This window comes from Perognathus longimembris, chromosome 14 (genome assembly GCF_023159225.1).
Source record: "Perognathus longimembris pacificus isolate PPM17 chromosome 14, ASM2315922v1, whole genome shotgun sequence".
NCBI lineage: Eukaryota > Metazoa > Chordata > Mammalia > Rodentia > Heteromyidae > Perognathus > Perognathus longimembris.
Window position 1 is genome coordinate 44921936 of NC_063174.1, and position 22326 is coordinate 44944261.

Genomic DNA, 22326 nt, shown 5'->3' on the forward strand with positions numbered 1-22326 from the left:
GAGGGAGAGAGGGAAAGAGGAAAGAGAAGAAAAAAGAAGAGGAGGAAGAGGAGGAGGAGGAAGAGGAGGAGGAGGAGGAGGAGGAGGAGGAGGAGGAGGAGGAGGAGGAGGAGGAAAGGAAGGAAGAAGGAAGGAAGGAAGGAAAGAAGGAAGGAAGGAAGAAAACAAGAAGTGATCCCATCATTGGACCTTTATGACCCAGATACCCTTAAAAATAGGATGTATTGAACAAGAAGTCTTTGTGGTACCAATCATTCCCTCCTTCACAGTGACCCTAACCAGGACAGACATAATCTCCAGCCCATCCATTATCATGGAAACATTCCAAGGTAAATCCCTTTCTTCTAAAGGTGGACTCCTTGTCTTTACTTCAATAACCACTGAGAACTTCTCCATGTTGGAGCCAGTACCAACTGTGTTGGAGAACCTAGAATTCAAGAGATTTCTAAGAATTCTACACTCCTGTCGAGGTGGCAGAACTTGTTATAGCTTCAAATTGGTGATGCCGGGAGCATATTTCGCTGCTTAAAATCAACACACTAAGATAAACTGGTCTCTTTTTTATGTCACAAGGAGTTGCATATTAAACATATATTGTTGATCAAGGATGTTGAGTTAAAGACTTGGTGAAGATGATTTTAGTTTCAACAAATTCCCATGCCCAGTTTGAGATGTTTTATACCTAATAATATATTATGTAGGGCTTGAGATCATTGAAAAGAATTTTGATATTATTAAAATTATCAGTAATCTTCACTTTAGATATCATTGTTGGTCTTCACTCTCCTGATGATGTGACTTGGAACTTCTTTTTATGAAGGCACAGCTGCTGTATTGCTGAACATTGACAAGATTGAGATTATGCCTTCAAGGCCAAAAAAAATTGCTCTGGTATGGCAGCATTTATGTATTTGCATTGGGAAGATGCAGAGGTGGCTTTATTTAAGTCTTGCCCAGGCAATAGTGGAGAGACGTTACAGTATGATACTAGTGTCCTATGCAGGGTGCACTTCAACTTTAAGGACCTACAAATACCTAAAGATCCTGAGACAACTTGTGATGTTTGTATCTGATGTGGAGGTGGATTTGAGGGGTATCAGGCAGGAAATGACCATATGGAACAATGCTTACAGAGGAGAAAACACTCTGGATTGAAGAGTGATGAGAAGTTTGTCACAGCTGTCAAATTATCATCTGACAACAACAACAACAACAAAATACAGAAAGAAAACAAGACACAATTTTTTGGCTCCCAGTAAAGTAGAAAACAGAGCTGGGAATTAGAAATGGAGGTATTAACATCACTGTCAACTTATTTTGTGTTTTCAGCCATACTTTGGTTTTCCCTGTCACTTTCTCTACTATACAAAGAGAAGTGACTATCATTCCTCAAACAGAAATTTGACATTGTGAACATTGGTTACATACTGAATCCAAAAGTAGTATATTGAGTCTTTATAGAGGTATTGCTTGGCCTCTGTAGAATTTTCAGCTATCAATAATAATGATGAAAGGACTTACTTTATTCATATATAACCCTTAAAGGTTTGTGTCACCTTGAAATGTCTGAAATTTGAGGTTGATTTGGAAGATTATTTAGATCTTATGCATTTGATACAGTTTTCTGCTCACATAATTGGACAAAAACTTAGCTTTAACTGGTTTGAATTATCATGGCATTTGGGAAATTTCCTTATAAACCAACCCATATCCTTATCTTAAAGTATCTTAAAAGATCTTATCTTAAATTGCCTTGTCTTAAAATAGCTTATCTCTTTCTCTGCTTGTAAGTTGGACCAATCTTATTTAAATTGCCTTTGTTTAGCCAGCAGCTCCCCAGTTGCTCTCCTGCCTTGGGGGTTTGCCACATGTAGACAAGGGCTGCCACACGCAGAGGAGGGCTATGGAATCTCACACCTGGCTGCTTGCTGCCTCTAAGGTCCTGAGGAAATTTATGTACATCAGTTTACTTTTGTGAAGTCCTTGTCTTCTGCATTAACCAACAGCCAATTATTTTGAAACCTTCTCTTTCTTCCATTTCCCTTTTTCTTTTTTCTTTTCTTTTTTCCATTGTGGGGCTTGAACTCAGGGCCTGGGCACTATCCCTAAGCCTCTTTGTGTTGAAGGCTAGCAACCTACCACTTAAGCAACTGCTCCACTTCTGGTTTATGAGTGGTTAATTAGAGATAAGATTCTCATGGGGACTTTTCTGCCAGGGATGGCTTCAAACCTTGATCCTCAGATCTCAACCTCTTGAGTAGCTAGGACTACAGGCATGAGTCACCAGCACCCGTCCTTATTCTTTATTAACATTAGCTCTTTAGCATGTACTTAGGAACATTGACTGACTTTATATGCTAACACATTTAGGACTGTGTGGCATATAATAAATGTTATGTAAGAACTGTGGTTGAAAGTATTGCTGAAACTCCCCTGCCCTAAGGAATGTTTCCTTTTTTTAAAATTGTTGTTGCTCAGTCATTGCTATCTGTAGGATATAAAATATACTCTCCTTAGAAGTGAATACGATTTAAATAAGGTGAAGTAAAATTATGATTTAGAATGTGTTCTGGATTCAAAACCAAGTTCTCATTCATTCAACACTTAGTGATTACATACTAGGCCAGGCTTATGGACACAAAGCTTGTCTCAGCTTCTGACAAGACTGAATGTAGCCAGTGGTTAAATCAGAAGAGGAAAGAGTTGTGGTCAATGAAGCTCCAAGCCCATTTTTTTTAAAAGACATTTAGTTTCAAGGAAAAGATTGCTTATAGTAGCTGATTTTGAGAAATTCCAGGTAAATAAATTCATGATAAATTTTTGTTAGAAAAGTCATTTTGCCTAAAGTCCTAAAGCAATCCCTTCATTCTTTTCTTTTTCCTTTCCTTCCCTTCCTCACCTCATCTCCTTTCATGTCTGCTTTCCTTCTTCCTTTCTTTTCTTCCTTCCCTTCTCCCTCCTTTGTTCCCTCCCTCCCCTTCCCTCCCTCTCCTCCCCTTTCCTTCATTCCTCTATTCTGTAATCCTTCAATAACATTTCTAAGTCCTTACTGCATTCAAAATATGTCAGAAATTAGAGAAATTAGAGATGAAACGGTGAATGAAGGAAAAACTTACATTCCACTATGATATGCCAGACAGTCAAGAAATTACTGGTACTGGAATAACTCACATCTGCTGGATCAATTATCTTGGGGTCTGAACAGTAGTCTTCATGTTGAAAGGACCTAAGCAAAGAATATTACATGATTTCTAACAACACTTAACATGCAGAATTCAACCTTTTAATGACGAATCATAAAAGGAGATGAAACAATTGAAAGATTATATAAGCAGACCATGATACAATATAATGAAATGCTAAATTAGGTACTATACACAGAAAGTAATGATGCAGATTATAAGTGCCATGGTCAACAAGAAAGAGGAGAATTATTTTCTGGAATTATTGGTGCATATTTTCTGTGGGAGAGGTGTTGAGGCTGGTCCTTAGAGAAGAACTAAAACATGGCAGGTAGAGGGGAGGAAAAAGGCCTGGCAGAAGCCTTTGTCTTCAGATTCAATCAACATGCAAAGAATTATTGTGTTTCCCCGAAGTTTTTGCCTTTCAAGAGAAAGCCTTCCATGTGTGGCTGATTCTTGAGTACAATTGAATTACTAGTCCATTGTCTGGTGAGAGCTGTTTGGTCAGAGAGTCCTGTGGACTTCTCAGAAGCTTTTATCCTCTGAAAGGAGCTGTCCTGATTTGCCATTGTTAATGAAACTTGCTTGACACAATGCTCAGGTTTAAGACCCACTGAGAACATGACCACGTTCCACCTTTCATCTCTCCATGGGGGAAACACATGGAAAATGGGACTTGCAGAAACTCAGCAGCAGTGCAGTTTCCCCCAGTGTTAGTAATTGTTTTGAACCTTCGTATGTCATCCTAATAGTTTTGTCTTAGGAGTGGTGGCTTTTACTGTTTCCACCCTTCATGAATAAATACAAAATGTCTCACCACATCCTGAATCCAACCCTTTGTAGTTCTGTATCTCTTTGGAATGTGCATGCTTATATTTTAATATTCTGTGCCTACATGAGGCTAAGCTTGGAAATCTCAAAATTTGCAGTGATTATAATGTATAGTCCCCCTCCCCCCCACCCTCCACACACTGTCAAGTATTGTTTTTGTTGCCGGTCCTGGAGCATGGACTCAGGGCCTGAGCACTGTCCCTGGCTTTTTTTTTTTTTTTTTTTCTCAAGGCTAGCACTCTACCTCTTGAGCCACAGTGCCACTTCGGCTTTTTTCCCCCTTCTATATATGTGGTGCCGAGGAATCGAACCCAGGGCTTCATGTATACAAGGTAAAAGCACTTTACCGCTAGGCCATATTCCCAGCCCACTGTCAAGTATTGTTATATTGTTATCAACTAATACAGTTGATGAGCCAAAGGGCTCACCTCATTTGCTGAAGCTGTCTGGGAAAATCCATGAAGTTTGGTGAATGAATATTAAGACATTGCCAAAGGTAGAGATTTTTTTTTTAAATCCCAAAGTTCAGGAAGAAATGAGAAAAATAGAATGTATGAAGAGAGATGCCCAATTGACAGAAAGAATTTCATAGCGAGGTGTAAGGCTAAAATCATCCATTTTTAATTTTCTACTCATATCAGAAAATAATTTTGAGGGCAGTTATACAGTTCACATTCATAATCTTATCTTCTTAGAAAGTGGAGATTGAGGTGTTTGCAGGTTGAGGCCAACCCAGGAAGAAAAAATTCACAACCAATGAAAGCTGAGGGTACAGGCATGAACCTGTCATCTCAGCTACAGGGAAATGTAAGTAGGTGAATTGCAGTCTAATCTGGCCCATGCATAAACTCAAGACCTCTTCAGAAAAAGGCTAGATGTATGGCTCAAGTGGTAAAACAGTACTGTAGCAAGCAAAAGTTCCTGAATTCAAACACCTGTACCACCAAAGAAGGGAAAAATAAGACAATGATTTTGAGATTCCTCCAAAACAGGAGTAAGAAATTGCCTACATATGCCATTATACTCTTAAGTATTATAAGCGTATGGAACACACAAAATAAGAATCATAAAGATAGGAATGAGAAGTATTACAGCATCGAATATCCAAGCAATTTTCCTTTGCATTCTGTGGTCTATGCATCCTGCACTTAGGAGGACATGCTTCTGAAATACCTAAGCAGGAACAAGGTGTAGCAGGATGGTCTTCAAGCTTTAGGCTAGGTCAGAATTTCTTGGCAGCTGGTGAAAACCAGTTTTTGTCTTCTGCCATCTTTTCTGCTTCATCAGATTTGAGACAAAGGCTCAAGAATTTTGGTTTCTAAGAAATTCCAAGATGTTACTCCTCTAAGGATTTCACCTTGAGAATTGCTGGGTATTTTAAGAGCATGGTCTCAAAGATAAGTATTGGTAAGGCAGACATCACCATGTTTGAAGAAGCAGATGGCCTTGGGTAAATCAGTGTCCCTCCCTAAGCTCTGTGTCACAGATGTATGAAGTGGAAGTCATCGTAACTACTGGTTAGAATCATTGGAGACCTTATGAAGGCATTATGGGTAAATTGCTTAATACCTAATGTTCATCACTCACAAAACAGTGCATGTTGGGTTCTTTCTCTTCCTCCATTGGACTATGAAGTGATCTTTTATTTTTTTTTTAAGTATCACAGAGTAGATGGAGGGATTGTATAGTGTCAGAATCAATATTGTACCATATTTTATTAGAATCACGATAATAGGAGTTTTTTCCACTTCAGCTTTATACACCAACAAAAACTGTGCTCCAAATGAGACATCTTTCCAGTTGAAGGTTAGAGACAAAGCTCTTTTGCGAAGTCTACTTAAAGGAGAACAGTGTGTTCAGCCCTCTCCCCTTTGTGTGTGACTGTTGACAGTTCGTGGCTAAGTGTGGGTTCTGTCATCTTTTGTCTATATTGACTCCTTGTTGCATGTGATTGAGTTGCCATTTTTTGGTGGTTGTGTTTTTGAGTGGCTGGGGGCATGAGAATGGTAAGTTTGGTTAATTGAATGAAACTAATGTTTCACCTCTCTCTCTGTCTCTGTCTCTGTCTATCTCACCCTCCCTCTCTTCTCTTTTCCTCTTCTTGTGTATTACTAGGACCAAGTACTACCTGCCAGGAAGACTCATGCGCTAACCAGGGGGTCTGCATGCAGCAGTGGGAGGGCTTCACGTGTGATTGCTCTATGACATCATATTCTGGAAACCAGTGCAATGACCGTGAGTACTTCTTTTATACTGTTCGTATGATTGTACAGGTTTGGATTGGCCTTAAGGAGCTATATGTTACAAAGATAGTTCATGTGAAGGATTCACAAGTAAATCACTTTTCTCCTCCAGGAACTTGGGAAGTGAATGACTAATGTATTTGCTCTAGTAAGAGCAAAGAGATAATCAATGTACAATAACACCCTCTGTCTTTTTAGTTGTTGCTGTTAGATTATACTTTGCCTCTATCTTTTTTGTTATTGTTATTGTTATATTAGAATACCTGTGGCTGAGAAACAAAGGAATTTAGGGTATGTTTCTTATGAAAGGAATGAACTCCTTGATTAGTTGTAACATCTGCATAATTTATGATTCCATTCGCATTGCCTAGAATTTAGAGGATATTTAGGACCATAGTTATTTTCTCAAAAAGTCTTCAGTCTCTCTATAGGATAAAGGTATTCAGAGGTTTTTTTCATTAGGAAATCTGATGTTCTTGTGGGTCTTTCACAGTTTATTGGTAGTTTTGCTTATATACACATAGATATTGTATTTATGTATTTATTTGTATTTTCTGAAGGCAAAATACCTCTTTATCATGTATCTATCTTCTGTTACCTATCTATATCAGACACATATTGGAGTAGAATTTTGTTATTCTAATGTTTGTCTACTAGTGATGTGTCAGGCACATCAAATGATTTAGATCTAAGAAAGGATGTTTCATGGGAAACTGATTCTTTTGCTAATGTTGGAGATTTTTAAATGTTGTGAGCATCTATAAAATATCTCCCCATTTCCTTCTCATGCTATTTTCCTAATGTGGCCATTTTAAAGATAAACACTTGAGATTTGTTGGTGGAAAAAAAAGACTGGTCTGATAGGATAGGCTAATCTGATCTCCCTTTGGGCTGGAAATGTGGTTTAGCAGTAGAGTGCTTGCCTAGCATGCATGAAGTCCAGGATTCGATTCCTCAGCACCACATAAGCAGAAAAAGCCAGAAGTGACACTGGACAGTGCCCAGGTCCTGAGTACAAGCCCCGGGATTGGCAAAACAACAACAACAAAAAAAAAAAAACCAAACACCAAAACCAAAACCTTTATGATAGGAGTCTTGAGTTACAGTGTAGACTCACTTAGTTTTGTAAAAATGCTCGTGATGTCACTAGAGCAGATAGTCAAGTCACAGGATGAGACTCCCACAGGGAGTAAGTGCCAACTGCAATGCTATGACCCTCATGTCTATTGGGGATTTCTTAACTTCTCAAATGTTACCATGTGTGTAGCCATCTCTTATAGTTGTTTCCCAATTTTTCTCGATAGCTTTGTGCTCCACCTGCTCTCTGAAGACAGGTTAAGGAGAAACTAAGAGGGAATATAGCAATCTAGAGAGAAGGTTATGTGGTACTATCCTTATAAATATAGGCAGTAGCCTGTATCTATCATGCAACTGGTGTGATATCTGCAGGAGGGTTTGGCATCCAGTGGCTCTTGCCAAGTACTGTGGCATTACTAGAAATCATCTTGTTTCCCTATTTGTGATTTGGAAACATGATTCGATTCTGAAACAGGCAGTTACGGGACAATCTGGTGGGGTACCTGGGGAATTGTGATAGTCTCCTTTTCCATCCAATTTGTCTATATATACTCACTAGGAAGGTACTTTCCCGGTAACTGGTGCCATAATGCTTTCTTATCCTCACAAGTTTATTCCTCATCACACATACATCCCATAGCAGGTTAAAAAAATGATCAGGAAGAGGCCCTGCATACATTAAAGACAGAAAGGTAAGTTACTCTCTTTGCAGTGGATGTGCGCAGTCTTCAGAAGGTAGGTACATATTTTTTTCATTACTACTTTTTTTATCATTGACAAGCTTCTCTCTGTCATGTAGGGACAATTATATTCTGGCGCAAAAACAACAACTTAGAATCTGTGCAGTTTCTTTGATTATTTGATTTTGTTTTATTTCACCAAGAGCAGATTGTGTCTTGGTCCAGAATGAGGACTATCGCATTATCTGAGTTGGACAATTTGTTGGTATATAATGAGGTACTGGGATTGAAACTGAGAAAAAAAATGTCAGTCTGATGATGTTTATGTTTTTCTTTTTTAAATAACTGTTTTTAGTATATCAGTGTAGGTTGATGCATTTTGGACTTCATTGTATAAACAATGCCATTTGCTCTTTTGCTTGTAGAAGACTTAAGTACTCAGATTGCTAACCGATTCTGTTTACCTCTTTCTCTCTTGGGGGATATAACTGGACTTAGGTTATTGAATGATGATGTAGAAATGAAGCAAATCCATTTTAATTACAGAGTGTGATACATGTATGGACTATGAGTTTATAGTTTATGAGTTTAATGAAATCCAATATATATCTTTATTTGGATTTTTGTAGCATATATACACTCAAATTTATATAAACATGTATATTTTGTATCCAAGGATTGATATTTAGGCAATTTGGGTTAACTTCTCTTTGATAACTAGCATCAGAGTTTGTCCCACCTAGAATGCTAGGTTCACTATTTAACTTCACAGATGCTTATTTTCCATATCAACTGACCCTTCGAGTTGTAATTTGTCATTTCATCTCACATATTCAAGATGAAGCAACCTATCTGGTATTTTATTCAGTTGTCTTTGCTAATAAATTCCTGGTAGCTTAGTGTATAAAAAGTTGAGTGTTCCTAGCACAGTCAGATGTGCTCATTCTTAGCATATGTAAAAGCCTGAGGAAAATTGCAAATAAAGCAGAAAAGATGAAGAAGGTTAATGGAAGAAGAGGAAAGAAGAAGGAAAGAATCTAGATAGGATTAGGGGTTGAATCTCATGTGGAAGGGCAAAAAGGCTATGAATGATGAATAATTGATTGGATGGCATTCATGCCATAAAGGACCTGCCTTTGACCTAAATAACACAAATGTGTCATGGTGCTGTTATTCATGAAATGTCATTAGTGAAATCTGGAAATTTTTGTGAAGGGAATATTGATCTCAGGTTGATTCTCAACTAGTAGGAATGAACACATGTCGATTGATTACTGCCCATTTAACAATGGTAACAGGTTCACGGAGAAATGGCTTGGCTTTCTGTTTTCCAGAGCAGACATTTATCCAAATAGAAAAGTATCATTTATCTGTGGGTGTGATAGTAAGATGCTAAAGGACTGTGTGTACATTGCTTCTCCTACTATGGGTACAATTTACAGAATTTATGATCTTTGTCTTCTGAAGATTTATGACATTTGTCAAATTTAAGATGCCATCATATAGATGGTGTCTTCCAGAGTTGCGTGTTTATTTTAAAACTTTCTCCTATTTAGCCTGAATTTTCCAAACCTGTGGTATCTCAAATCCATTTTCTTTCTTTTTTTTTTTTTTTTTTTTTTTTTTGGCCAGTCCTGGGCCTTGGACTCAAGGCCTGGGCACTGTCCCTGGCTTCCTTTTGCTCAAGGCTAGCACTCTGCCACTTGAGCCACAGCGCCACTTCTGGCCGTTTTCTGTATATGTGGTGCTGGGGAATCGAACCCAGGGCCTCATGTATACGAGGCAAGCTCTCTTGCCACTAGGCCATATCCCCAGCCCCTCAAATCCATTTTCTTTTCAGTACCAGACTTTGCACTCAGAATCTCATCCTTGTTTGTGCTGTGTATGTTTGAAATAGAGTGTCAAGAGCTTTTCTGTCCAGGTTTGCATCAAATCATAATCCTTTGACTCTGAGTTTCCACAGTAGCTAATATTACAGGATTGAATCATAAGTGCTCATTTTATTTCCTTACTCTTTATGAAGAATGAGTTTGTGGTTTGATGGCGGTTGGTGGGGGGTATTCCCTTTAACAAATATTTGATGCTTGTGTGAACGTGTGACTTAGCTTCTCTGGAGCCAATTACCTTGTGTAGCAGTGAGTGACTTTTGGCATGGGATAGAAAGCAAAAGTCATCTGATTAAAAAGCCAAGTAAAATTGACTTGCTGATTGTTTTAGAAATAATTTTGTGCTATACTACATAGTGGTAGAATCATGGGGAAGGAGTTCATTTCCACTGGGTTGATTTTTAGGGTGGTAGACCTAATCAGCTCAGAAACAGTTTGAAGTTAATGTAAGATCTAATAAGATTTGTGGAAGGATTACATAAGTAATATTTAGTCTTCTTCTCTTCTGAGAATCTGAACTTAGGGGGCTCTTTTCTCAGTGGGTGAGCACCACCTGAACCCCAGCTAACTAATGACACATGTGGCTGCCTTTTAAGAACAAAGGAAATGGAACTTTCCAAGGGTTCTTATGGGGACATTATTTCTGGAGTTGGGATTCTGACTGATATTTTCAACTAGGTCTAAGCTTGGGAAATGCTGGCACATTGTCACCTCAGGCCAATTCAGAATTCCCTTTCCATATTGTGTGACAATGCCAGTCCCATTGTCAGCCTGTTGGCTAGCTCTTCTCTTCTACATACTGAAAAACACCGTTGAACAATCCATTTCTCCTGTGCACACACACTCCTACATGTACTACAAACATGTTGTTTGGGGGATTTTATGAAAATATCATTCTTCGTTTTAAATGGGGATTGAACTCAGGGCCTTGTGTTTGTTTGGCAGGTTCTCTACCTGTTGAGCCACACCTCACATTCCTTTTCCTTTGGATCTCAGGTAGAGTCTTGCCCTTTTACCTCAGCTGGTTTTGGACCATTATTCTCCTATTTCCACTTCCTAAGTAGTTGGGATTATGGACATGGCACCACTGTACTCAGACTGTGCTTCTTCATCATCATCATCATCATCATCATCATTATTATTATTATTATTATTATCATTTGGTGCCCATTCTGGGGCTTGAACTCGGGACCTGGGTCTGTCCCTGAGCTTTTTCACTCAAGGCTAGTGCTCTACCACTTGAGGCACAGCCCCATGGTACCTAACCGGAGATAGGAGTCTCATGGACTTTCCTGACAACACTGACTTCCAACCACGATCCTCGGATCTCAGCCTCCTGACTACCTAAGATTGATGGGAATGAGCTAGTTTTTGAGACGAGAATCACACTAACTTTTGCCCTGCTTGGCCTTGAACTGTCATCTGCCTGGCTCTGCCTTCCATGTCACTGGGATTATATGTTTGTAACACCATGCCTGGCCCCCAAATTGCAGTTTTGAGCACAGTTACATGTTCCTAGCACCTGTTTTGGTTGGCATATAATTTACTATTTGGGGACCTTGACATCGCTTTTGCAATCTGGAGAGGCACACGAGGTTCAGCCCCTGACTCCTCAGCCCATTGGCACATACCCGAGTTTGGGAAAAGGGGGTGCTTATAACGACTTTGTGGGGTGAAGAGAGGGAATGAATGAGGGGGCCTCAGCCATTCTCAGCAGACAGCTCTCTGTGCTACATTGTGAGCCATCCATCTCCGGCTGCTTGCTGGAGAAATTGCTAGGTTCACACTGGCCTGTGATAATAGATGTTCTTTGCTTACAACAAATCAATAGCAAGCAGCTGTGGATCGTGCAAGATAGTCGAGTGTGAAGCACCTTTTCAGACCGTTTTCCACTGGAGTGGCTCTTAAGCGGCAGTGTTGGCTATTGATTGGCCTTTTGCTTTTTATTTATTGTGTGGGCTTATTTATTTTTTTTAATGTAGGTTGGTGTATTGATTAAATCTGTTAAAAACACATTTCCCATTCGGGCTTCAGAAAAAAAAAAGTAGGCAATTTACGCATTACTTAGTGCACATACAGATGGATAGACATATGTATACTAATTCTATCTATTGGCTCCATCTACATACATAAGCATTATCTTATCATAGTGTGTCCATGTGTTTGCATATGTGCTTATAACTCACCTCTGGTTTGGGGTCTTGTCTATGCAGAAAAAAAGCCCTCCTTTGACTTTACTCAGTTGGCAGTTTTTGCTGCTTAGTACACTATTATTTATTTCCTTATCAGGTGATTCTTATTTGCAGATGTGATCATGAGTAAAGATATAGATCTCATCTCAAGCTATCATAGTCTATGGGGAAAGACCATATGGAGCATATAAAGTATTGCAATAGAGTTATGGACAATATATGGTGAGAGATGATAAAGGTAGAGGAAAAGCAGCAGTCCCTGGGGTTCAGAGTCCATGCAAAAAGCACAGCTGCTCCTAGGACAATATTGACTGAGGAATGAGCCTTGAAAAATGTCATTGCCTCTTATGCAAATAGAAGGTCCAAGCAGACTGGAGTGGAAATGCAAGAATTCAGTAAGCAAACGGAGAGCAAGATATTTCCATTGCACCCCCACACCTTCCATCCAATCTTTATCCTAAAGCATTGCTAGGATGAAGACCACACATCTTTAAAATGCATGGTATGCTACACTTTACAAAATGTAAAATTTATAGATTTTCTAATCTCCTTTAGTACTAGTACCTCTTTTAGTACCTATTCTAGTACTCCAGAAGAGCCTCTCTACCCCATGTTATTTGTCACTGGGTCCTGGCTCTAGGCTTTGATGAATGGCATCGAATCATTGGTGAACATTGCTCTTTATTATTCATAATATGCTAGGATTTAAAAAAGATTGATTTGTAGTGCATATAACAGTAAATTATGCAACATAGTATAGCAGTAGCCATTAATTTAATTAGCTTTTGAATAAAAGTGACTTAAATGTCAGTCCTGCCTCTTGACACTGTGAAATTGAGTAGTTTGCTTAAGTCTCTTGAAAGTATGGCTTGAACAAGGAAGGGTATAGGCACCCAACTATATTTGTTCTCATTCTCTTTGGACCTATACCATCAATTTCTACATGTTTGTTTACTGGTATTGTACTATATGACATGTTGCAACGTGTTTGAGCCTGCGCATGGAGGCAGTCGCTGTGTTCAAATCTTGGACTCTGTCACAATCTTGACTATGACCTTCGACAAGTTAATGAATTTCTCTGTGCCTCTAAAATGTAGACAGTTATAGGTCTTATCTTATAAGAGTGTTGTAAAGATAAATTGAACCTATAGCTATGAAGTTTAGGACATGGCACATTTAATAGTCCCTACAGCTCTAGTGGCCAGTCTACGATGTAAGTTTCAGAAAGTTAAACATCCCATGACTCATACAAACATTCTTATCATGTGAAAAACAATTCTCATACAAATAGAGCACGAATGTGTGTCAAAGTTGTTTAACTCCTTAACAAAGGAAACAGCAAGATGCTAAAACTGTAAACAGCAAGATGGCAAACATGTATTTGAAGGTAGAAACATTGCTAGACATTTAAAAATGATAGAATGGAAATTTAGCTTACATCTAAAACTGGTAAATGTCTATGGGTGGGAATGGGAGGGAAAAACTGGGAGTGAAACTGGAGGAAAGGAAGGGGGCAACGTTGTCCAAAAAGAAATGTACTCATTATCTGGCTGATGTAACTATAGCCCCTCTATAAATCACCTTTATAATAACAATAAAAATTAAATATTAAAAAAGAGGTCTGGGGATGGTAGCTTAGTGGTAGAGTGCTTGCCTAACATGCATGAAGCCCTGGGTTCAATTCCTCAGTACCACAAACACAGAAAAAGGCAGAAGTGATGCTGTGGCTTGAGCCAAAACAAGCCAGGGATAGTGCTCAGGCCCTGAGTTCAAGCAAAAGGACTGGCAAAAAAAAAAAAAAAAAAAAAAAGAGAGAGAGAGAGAGAGAACATTCTAGAAAAAATAAACCTGGTGAATATCACACTGGATTTTCAGAAATTTCTTAATTTTTGTGTTATCAACAGAACATGTATATCTCTCTTGATTAAAAATCTATAGATCATCTCCCAGAGCCTGGGCCCCAATTAATCATAAATATCAGTGTCAAACACAGGTACATCCTCCCTTGGAATTAATATTTCTTGGGTGTATCTGTTAAATAATGTCCTTTTATGACATGAGATGGACACACAATTATTCCTCTTGCCTTTCTTTGTTCTAAGTTTAAACAACCCTTTTTAGACTGTTACCAACCATTCAGTTTCAAATCCTTTTTCATCGTGAGTATCTCTCTCATTCACAACCAATTACCTTTTACTTTTAAAACACTTTCACATGTGCTGGTTACAGAGCTGAGTTAACAGCCACAGAAAACAGATCCTACTACATTCCTGACAGAGCAAAGGCATGGACAAGTCAAATGATTTTGCAGGTGACAAAACTTTTCAGTATTTATGGATGGTGGATAAAGAGTTATTTGTCTCTTCTATCTGCAAGTATGGGCTCTTTACTGACAATTTCTGTTGGCCAGCTAAGGGTAGCATAGCTTATCTGCACCTGCAAGGGTTTATAGTTATGTGAGCACAGAATTTAACTACTTTGGTTAGCATTGATTACACACACTGTAATTTATAAATAGTGTCTGTATTGTCATTTCTGGATCATTATATATATATATATGTATATGTATATATATTCATTCAACATAAATAAAAGCTTTATTTGTACTGATCAATCTCAAATACATGACTGAAGTTCCATCCATCAAGCACCATTTTCTAAGTTTGGTACCTATAGGTAGACAAGATCTGAGCTACACAATTTATAAAAGCTGAAAGAATGAGCTTGGAATGATGATGGTCAAGATCAAAAAGACAAGGTAGGTGCAGAAGCATCCAGGATAAACAGCAGCAACAGTAACACCCAACATGACATGGTTATTGTAAAGATAATGTACAGAGGGTTCAGGTAATGAGTATATTTCTTTTTGAGCAGTGTCACCTCTTTCCTCTTTCTCTCCCCAGTTTTCTCTTCCCTCCTTCCTCCTCAACAAGATGTATAGTTCATTTTCAACATAGTGTCTAGTGAGTATCACTACTTCATTTGTTCACCCTTTGTCCCCCCGCTTTCTGTGCTCCCCATTACCCTCCACAAGATAGATAAACTTACAAGCAAGTCCAAAGGTACAGAAACCAAAGGAGAAAAAATAAAAACAAAAGCAAAATTAAAATGAACCTCTTGTTTCCATTTCTTGGAGTGCATTTGTATAAACATCATTTTATATAATCATATGTTCATGGCTATGGAGCATTTGTGATCCTCTCCTAAGAATATCCTCCTTTGGTCTCACAATGTGAACATCCAGAGTCCTGTATAATTTAACATGTCCAGGTATAATATTTTTTATCTTTTACCTCCACTGTGTTTACCTGCAGGCTTATAGGCACATTCTATTTTCAACCAATAGGGGAAAGCATGCAATATAGGTTTCTTTGCATCTGGCTTACTTCACTCACTTCCTGAGTCTTTCCATTTCCTTACGAATGGTACAATATCATTCCTTCTAAGAGAAGCATAAAATTCCATTGTGTATATACACCACATTTTCTTGACCCATTCGTCTACTGAGGAACATCTGGGTTGAGTCCATATCTTGCCTATGGTAAACAATGCTGCAATGAGCATGGTTGTGCTGGTAGCTTGTGGCCTTGTTTGTTGTCTACTGGATAAATGTGCAGGAGTGGGCTCTATGGTTAGTCTTATGAGAAACCAACATAATTTCTATATATCTTTGTTGTGTACCTGGCTCTACAGATATTCAAGGTAGCTAAAGGGAATCCAGAGGGATACAGATTCAGCTCAGAGTTTCTTAGAGTGAGAAAGAATATTCAAGCATTCTTTTTTTGTTGTTGTTTGTTTTGTTTTATTATCATTTTTTGTTTATGTGGCACTGGGGAATTGAACCCTGGGCTTCTTGTATGCTAGGCAAGCACTGTAACACTAAGCCACATTCCCAGCCTGATTCAAGCATTCTTGACTGTCATATAGCTACGGATTTTATCGTGTCTATGGAAACTATTCTTACTCAGAGGTCCTCTGATTCCAGAGGACTTGGGACATCCTCATATTCTGCTGACAGTTGGTGTGAATACACATGCAATATGAGATCCATCAAGGGCTAGGATTGCTTGCCACTTATCTTTTATCCAATCCTCTATGAGAAGGAGCTGGGATTCATAGAGGAGACATTAATTTCTACAAGTTCCCAACTGATACTTAAACTGATGGTTCAAAGAGAAATCATCTATACAATCCATACGCTATAGCTTGCCATGGATTATTATGAGTTTTTGGAATTTGTGGCTGCAGTAATTCCATTTCAGCCATCTGCAGCATACTGCATTGGTAGACCATTTTTATTGCTTATGTTTAATTATGGTGCATTTATTTCTGGTATACTTGGCTACTTATTGATAGTGATGGCAATAGTCTGCCATGAGCTTATTGGTTCCCAGAAGATAATTTTTATATTTCCTTGTTACACACAGGTAACAATTTTAATGTATTTTTCAATATAGACTTATAATTTCTTACATTTATTTCCACATCTAAAGACATAAAAGATATAAACTACTGTATCTTATCTTGTAAAATAAGGCTAGTACATAACATTTGGTTCCCATTTCTCATTTTTCTCCTTTATTGTAAAAGGAGATGGAAGGACATTGTTTTGATTGGCATAAAATTTGCATATAGGAAGATGCACAGATTTTACATGTATTCTGATAAATGTTCATAATGGTGTAACCAACTCCAACTTTGGAGAGAGGACAGTTCCATCTTTCCAAAGATGCCCCCTGCTCCCCTCTCCATTAGCTAGACTCCTTTTCTCTCTAAGGCCACAACTGTTTGAATTAGGATCGTTATACATTGCTTTTGCCTGTTCTTGAATATATACATATAGAAATGAGATCTTTCAGTCTGTGATCTTTCCTGTCTGTTTACTCTGGCTCCGTGTGATGCTTTTCAGATTCATCCATGGCTGCTCTATATTCTGGGCCCTTGTGTTCTCTCCCTTTCAGTATTGCCTCTTCCAATGTATGCAATTGCTTGGGCTCCACCTGAGACCCATTGCTTGCTTCAGGGTGCAGAAATTAGCTCAAGTCCTCAATTTTGCCAGTACCAGGGCTTGCCAGTATCGGGGCCTTGCACTCTCTCCCGTAAAATTGTGCTAGTTTGGCCATTTTGCTAATTCGTGGGAGATGGAGTCTCTAAGACATTTTTGCTTAGGCTGGCAATGACCCTTGATCCTCCAGGTCTTTAGCCTCCTAAGGAGCTAGAATTGTTAGCATTTTTTCTTTCTTTCCTCCCTCCCTCTCCCCTTGTCCCCCCCCCCTCTCTCTTTCTCTCTCTCTTTCTTGGCCAGTCCTGGGGCTTGAACCCTTGGCCTGGGTGCTGTCCTTGAGTTTCTTTTTGCTCGGGGCTAGCACTGTACCATTTGAGCCACAATACTATGTCAGGCTTTTTTGAATATTTTATTGGAGAAAAGAGTCCCATGGACTTTCCTGCCCAGGCTGGCTTTGAACCATGATCGTCAGATCTCAGCCTCTTGAGTCACTAAGATTACATCTGTGAGCTACTGTGCCTGGTTTTTTTCTTTTTCTGAGTTGTTTTTTTCTAGCAGTCACTGCCTGTCTTTGCCTGAGTGGAGTGTCTCACATTGCTGTTATTTCCTGTGTTATTATTCTCCTGGTTGTATCAATGAATTATAGGTCCAATTTCTATTCTAGCTGGTTGGAAGTAGAAACCAATGTTTTTCCTTCTATCTAACTTCACCTTTACACGAAGAGATTAGAGCAAAGAAGAGGTGTGTGTTGGGGCAGGGGAGGGATGGTGCCATTGTTATGCTGTGCTTCAAGCCACAGATTCTCAAGCATGATTTGCGGCTTTAAATTGAAAGGGTCGAGAAGCGCATCCACGGAATGGAGGACACCAAGAGACGTTCTCATGCAAAAGCAAAGGGTTTATTCGAGCAGGCTCGGGCTCACAGCATGACCGTAAACCAGTCAACAACTGAGAGCCCCGAGCTTTTCTGAGGGTGACCTTATATAGGACTCTACTATCCGTTAGGGGAAAGCCCGCACATTTGTAACCAATAGATTTAAAGTAACACATCGTGGTCTGCACGCAGCCAGCCAATCATTTTACACTGAGTCACATACATTTACCAATCATTTTAAGGAATCCTAATTTGGGCTGGTAAGGGATATGTGCCAAGTTGTATGTGTGCGAGGATTCTTGGAATGTGGAAGTGACCTTTTGGACGGGCTGGCGCTTTTTGTTTGTTCCCCTCAAGGTGGGGTTGGGTGACTGCTTGCAGGCTGCATAGTTCAGATAACTGCAAAGTCCAGATGACAATAGATGGCAGGATGGGGGGGTTTGTCCTAGAGGGAGAGGGGCTTGGGTAACTTCCTACTCAAGGGGGCTCATATAGCCTCTTTCAAAATGAGTACCAAAGGGTACCTGGACATATGGAGTATTTTGAGACCCAATTTATTTAAGTATTGGAAATAATTCCAGTTGAGTTATAGGCTTTCTGCCATCAAAGAGCCTTTTGCATCTAAAGAAATTGCTTTAAGAAGGTGTAGTGTGCTAGTTAAATATCTACAAATATGTCTCCATCGAGCATTTCTTCATCTGAGTTTGTTATGAAGCCCCCATTGCTTTTTCCCTCCAGTCCTCTGATAACGCTTGATTAAGCTCAGTGGGTGTAAAGATAGATTTGGCTCATGTAGCTAGTCATTCTTATGATTTTCTTTACTCAGAATTACAGTTTGTTTTTTTTTACCTACCTTTATCCTGTGGATCTTTGTGGCCTGATCCCTGTCTCTTTGCCAAATGGAATTAGGAAATGTTTTCAAACAAAGAATTCAGTGAGTTCAGGAAAATGGAGAGGTTTCCATGTCAGGTAGTGTTTGGGTTATTGATTCTCCTGAATTTAATCTTCAGGCACTAGTCCATACGCATTGTTTTACTGCATTGTCAAAAAAAAGAAAGAAAGAAAGAAAGAAAGAAAGAAAGAAAGAAAGAAAGAAAGAAAAGAATACACCTGGCATTGTTGATTCTCTTAATATTGACTGAATATTTTGATAAGATTATGTAACCTGCTGTTAAAAATCTTAAAAATCACATAACTGTAAAAAAAAAAAACTGTTAAAAGACTACACTCCACAATTTCCATCAGTTCTTAATATGACCTTGTTTAGAACATGTTTAATGTCAAGCACATAATAGATGTTCAAAATATATTTGTTGAATGAATGACTGGGCCTTGCATATTTTCAAGGTCTGTGTTCTGCAAAGGTCCTAGTGTTCTTTTCAGGGAAGGAATCATACTTCTACCAGGAATAGGCATTCTCTTCCCAGTAGGAGCATATTTAAGCATACAAGAGTCATAATGAACATTCCAATATGTAATTTTCTTCTTTTTCAAGTGGAAAATGTCAAGACTTTTTCTTTTTTTTTCTTTCTCACCCTTCTTCCTTTTTAGAGTAAACCTGGAAGTCTGAGCAGCTATACATGGCACATTTGTATGCAAATCAAATGGCATTATATTGGATAGTGAGTGGAAAGAGAGGGTTCTTATAATACAGGAAAGCACATTTTGGTCTCACACAGATTTTTTGTGACACCTTCAAAGAGCCATTGTGCTTTATTTCACATGATGACATTTCTAGTAATGGTCTAGTCCTCTAGAGATCTACTGAGGACATTAGAATTCTTATATCTGAACATAATTCATCAGTTGCCCCTGAGTTTTACATTGACCAAACCAATGCTATACAATTGAGGATATATGTGGATTACTGGCTGAAAAATAAATCACCAAGGTTCCTTGATGTTTTGTATACTTTGGATTGCAAAACTTTCATATCTGTAGGATGATTCTGCCAAACCTAGTGAATTCTGTGTAACAACTCTCAAGAGAAATGATAGGAAACAATCACATCTGAGTCTAAGGTAGTGTTCCAATACATTTTCTGGATGCTTTTTGAATTGAGTCTTCAATTTGAAATTTCAGTTTTACTCACAGAGCCTTGGAAAAATAAAACTAAATATATAAATAATGAAACTATACATGCAAACAAGTATATGCATGTATATACATATTATAAATGAATGCACATTTATTTTATGATGTTTCTCCCCAATTCTTCTAAAGGAACTTTTCTATCCAAGTGTCTTGTTTGTGTGTCTTACTAAATCAGATGTGACTATTTGATTATATATGCAAGTGGAAGGTTATGTATTTCTGTTATTGTAAATATAGTATCTACTGGAGTTATGGATTAGGAGTTTATTTGCCTTTTAGGACATCTTGAAGAAAGTCTCCTTATCATATTGGAATTCTAAATATGTGGGTTATAACTTTACCTCATAAAAGGCTAGGTGCCAGTGGCTCACGCCTGTAATGCTAGCTACTCAGGAAGTTTAGATCTGAGGATTGAAGTTCAAAGCTAGCCTCAGAAGAAAAGGTTGTGATACTTTTATTAGCAATTAACCACAAACAAAAAAGCCAAAAGTAGAGCTGGGTCTCAAGTGGTGGAATGCTAATCTTTTTTTTTTTTTGGCCTGTCCTGGGCCTTGGACTGAGGGCCTGAGCACTGTCCCTGGCTTCTTCCCGCTCAAAGCTAGCACTCTGCCACTTGAGCCACAGCGCCGCTTCTGGCCGTTTTCTGTATATGTGGTGCTGGGGAATCGAACCTAGGGCCTCGTGTATCCGAGGCAGGCACTCTTGCCACTAGGCTATATCCCCAGCCCCTGGAGTGCTAATCTTGAGCAAATGAGCTCAGGGACAGCACCTAGGTCTTGAGTCCAAGCTCCAGGATTGGCCCCTCCCCCTCAAAAAAGATAAAAGGACTTAGGCAAGGAGACATCAACTGGGATTTTATCTGTCTTTGAGAATAAGCCCTCTTTCTCTCCTCCATACCTACAATTCCCATGTGGCTTATTTACCCAGCCATTCAAATATGCTGCCCATTTCAGCCTATATCACTGAGGGACCTGGAGAGACCTGGGAAAAATGGCTGCAAGTCTACAAATATGCCATGTATCTATTCTTCCTACATCAATCAGTCCTAATGACAGAGAGACATGAAAGAACGTAATGAAACAAGTGATTTATAGCTACTTTATTCCAGTCCCCCAGCATCCCACATGTATTTTCAGTATCTAAGTTATTTAATTTGCATTTGGATTAATTTAGCATATTTTCCTATTATACAAAGCTTAGTGCACAATAAACACAGCGATTGCACAGTGATTTCTCAGTGTGGGGTAGCATTTTGCATTTAGTTGTATTTGGTTTCCTAGGTAATATGTAACCGTGGCTATATTTCCTAAGGCTTCATCTCTTGTCACATGGAATGTTCTAGTGCTAGATTCTGCAGACCACTAGCAAAGCAAGGAAGGAATGCATTGTTTTGAAGTGATGGTGAATATATTCAGAATGATTTTTCCTGCTGTTTCCCTTGACAGACTTTGAGTATCCCATTGTTGGTCTTCATGCGTATATTTCTGAATGTACCATTTTCTAGTTTCTAAGAGAATCTTCCCCAAATACTAATTTTAAAGTATACTCCTGTGCTTATGGATTGTCAGTGGCCTCCTCTCAATACAATGGCAAACCCAGAACTTGACTTTAAAGGTCATTTAAGATCACAACACTCTTAACTCTTCAATCATCTCTCTCTTAATATTAATAGCTTCCTCAGTCCTCTGATAAGACTAGCTTTCTTGCAGTTACCAAGATGTTCTGTGGTTCTTATGCCCCTCACCCTCCCTCAGGCTGCTCTTTCCCCTGGGAGGACCGTTCCCCTGGATCATGGGTTCAAACAGCTTTCCCCCAGATCCCTGGAGTCAGACATCAGGCCACTCATGTCCTGTGTTCATATTGACCTCTCCATTCCAAATCCCACCCTAGTTATATATTCAGAAATGGATTCTATAAGGTCCTGAAAAGTCAAGGTTGAGTTTAAATGCTGGCTCTTTCCCTTCTTCCTGTGTGGTTTTGGTAGGTAGTATAATACATTCTCAAAATACAAGTTTGTCACAATGCCTAGAGCATTGGGAAGAATGGATGCAAAGTAGAATGTTAGATCTGGGGGGAAAAAGGTGTTTCATTTTGGGAGATCCCAGGTAGCAGTTTATGTTATAAGTATGAAACTTTGGTTAAAGCAAACAAATATCACCAATCAAGAGCAAAGAGAGTTTACTAACAGAGTATGCTAATTCCCATTGCTGTAGTTTTTACCTTGTTCTCTGGAGAGCTAATTTTCCTATATTTGAACTATCAT

General features: G+C 38.8%; 1 protein-coding gene across 8 annotated transcripts in view; it reads left to right on the forward strand.

Annotated features, from left to right (window-relative positions):
- The window catches only part of Nrxn3 (neurexin 3), a 1433525-nt gene that overhangs the window by 664469 nt on the left and 746730 nt on the right, over positions 1-22326 (forward strand). For all 8 annotated transcript variants that reach the window (XM_048362219.1, XM_048362221.1, XM_048362224.1 and 5 more), the window contains one exon: positions 6129-6248. In XM_048362219.1, coding sequence (XP_048218176.1) covers positions 6129-6248 — 120 coding nt within the window. The remainder of the gene's footprint in view (positions 1-6128; positions 6249-22326) is intronic.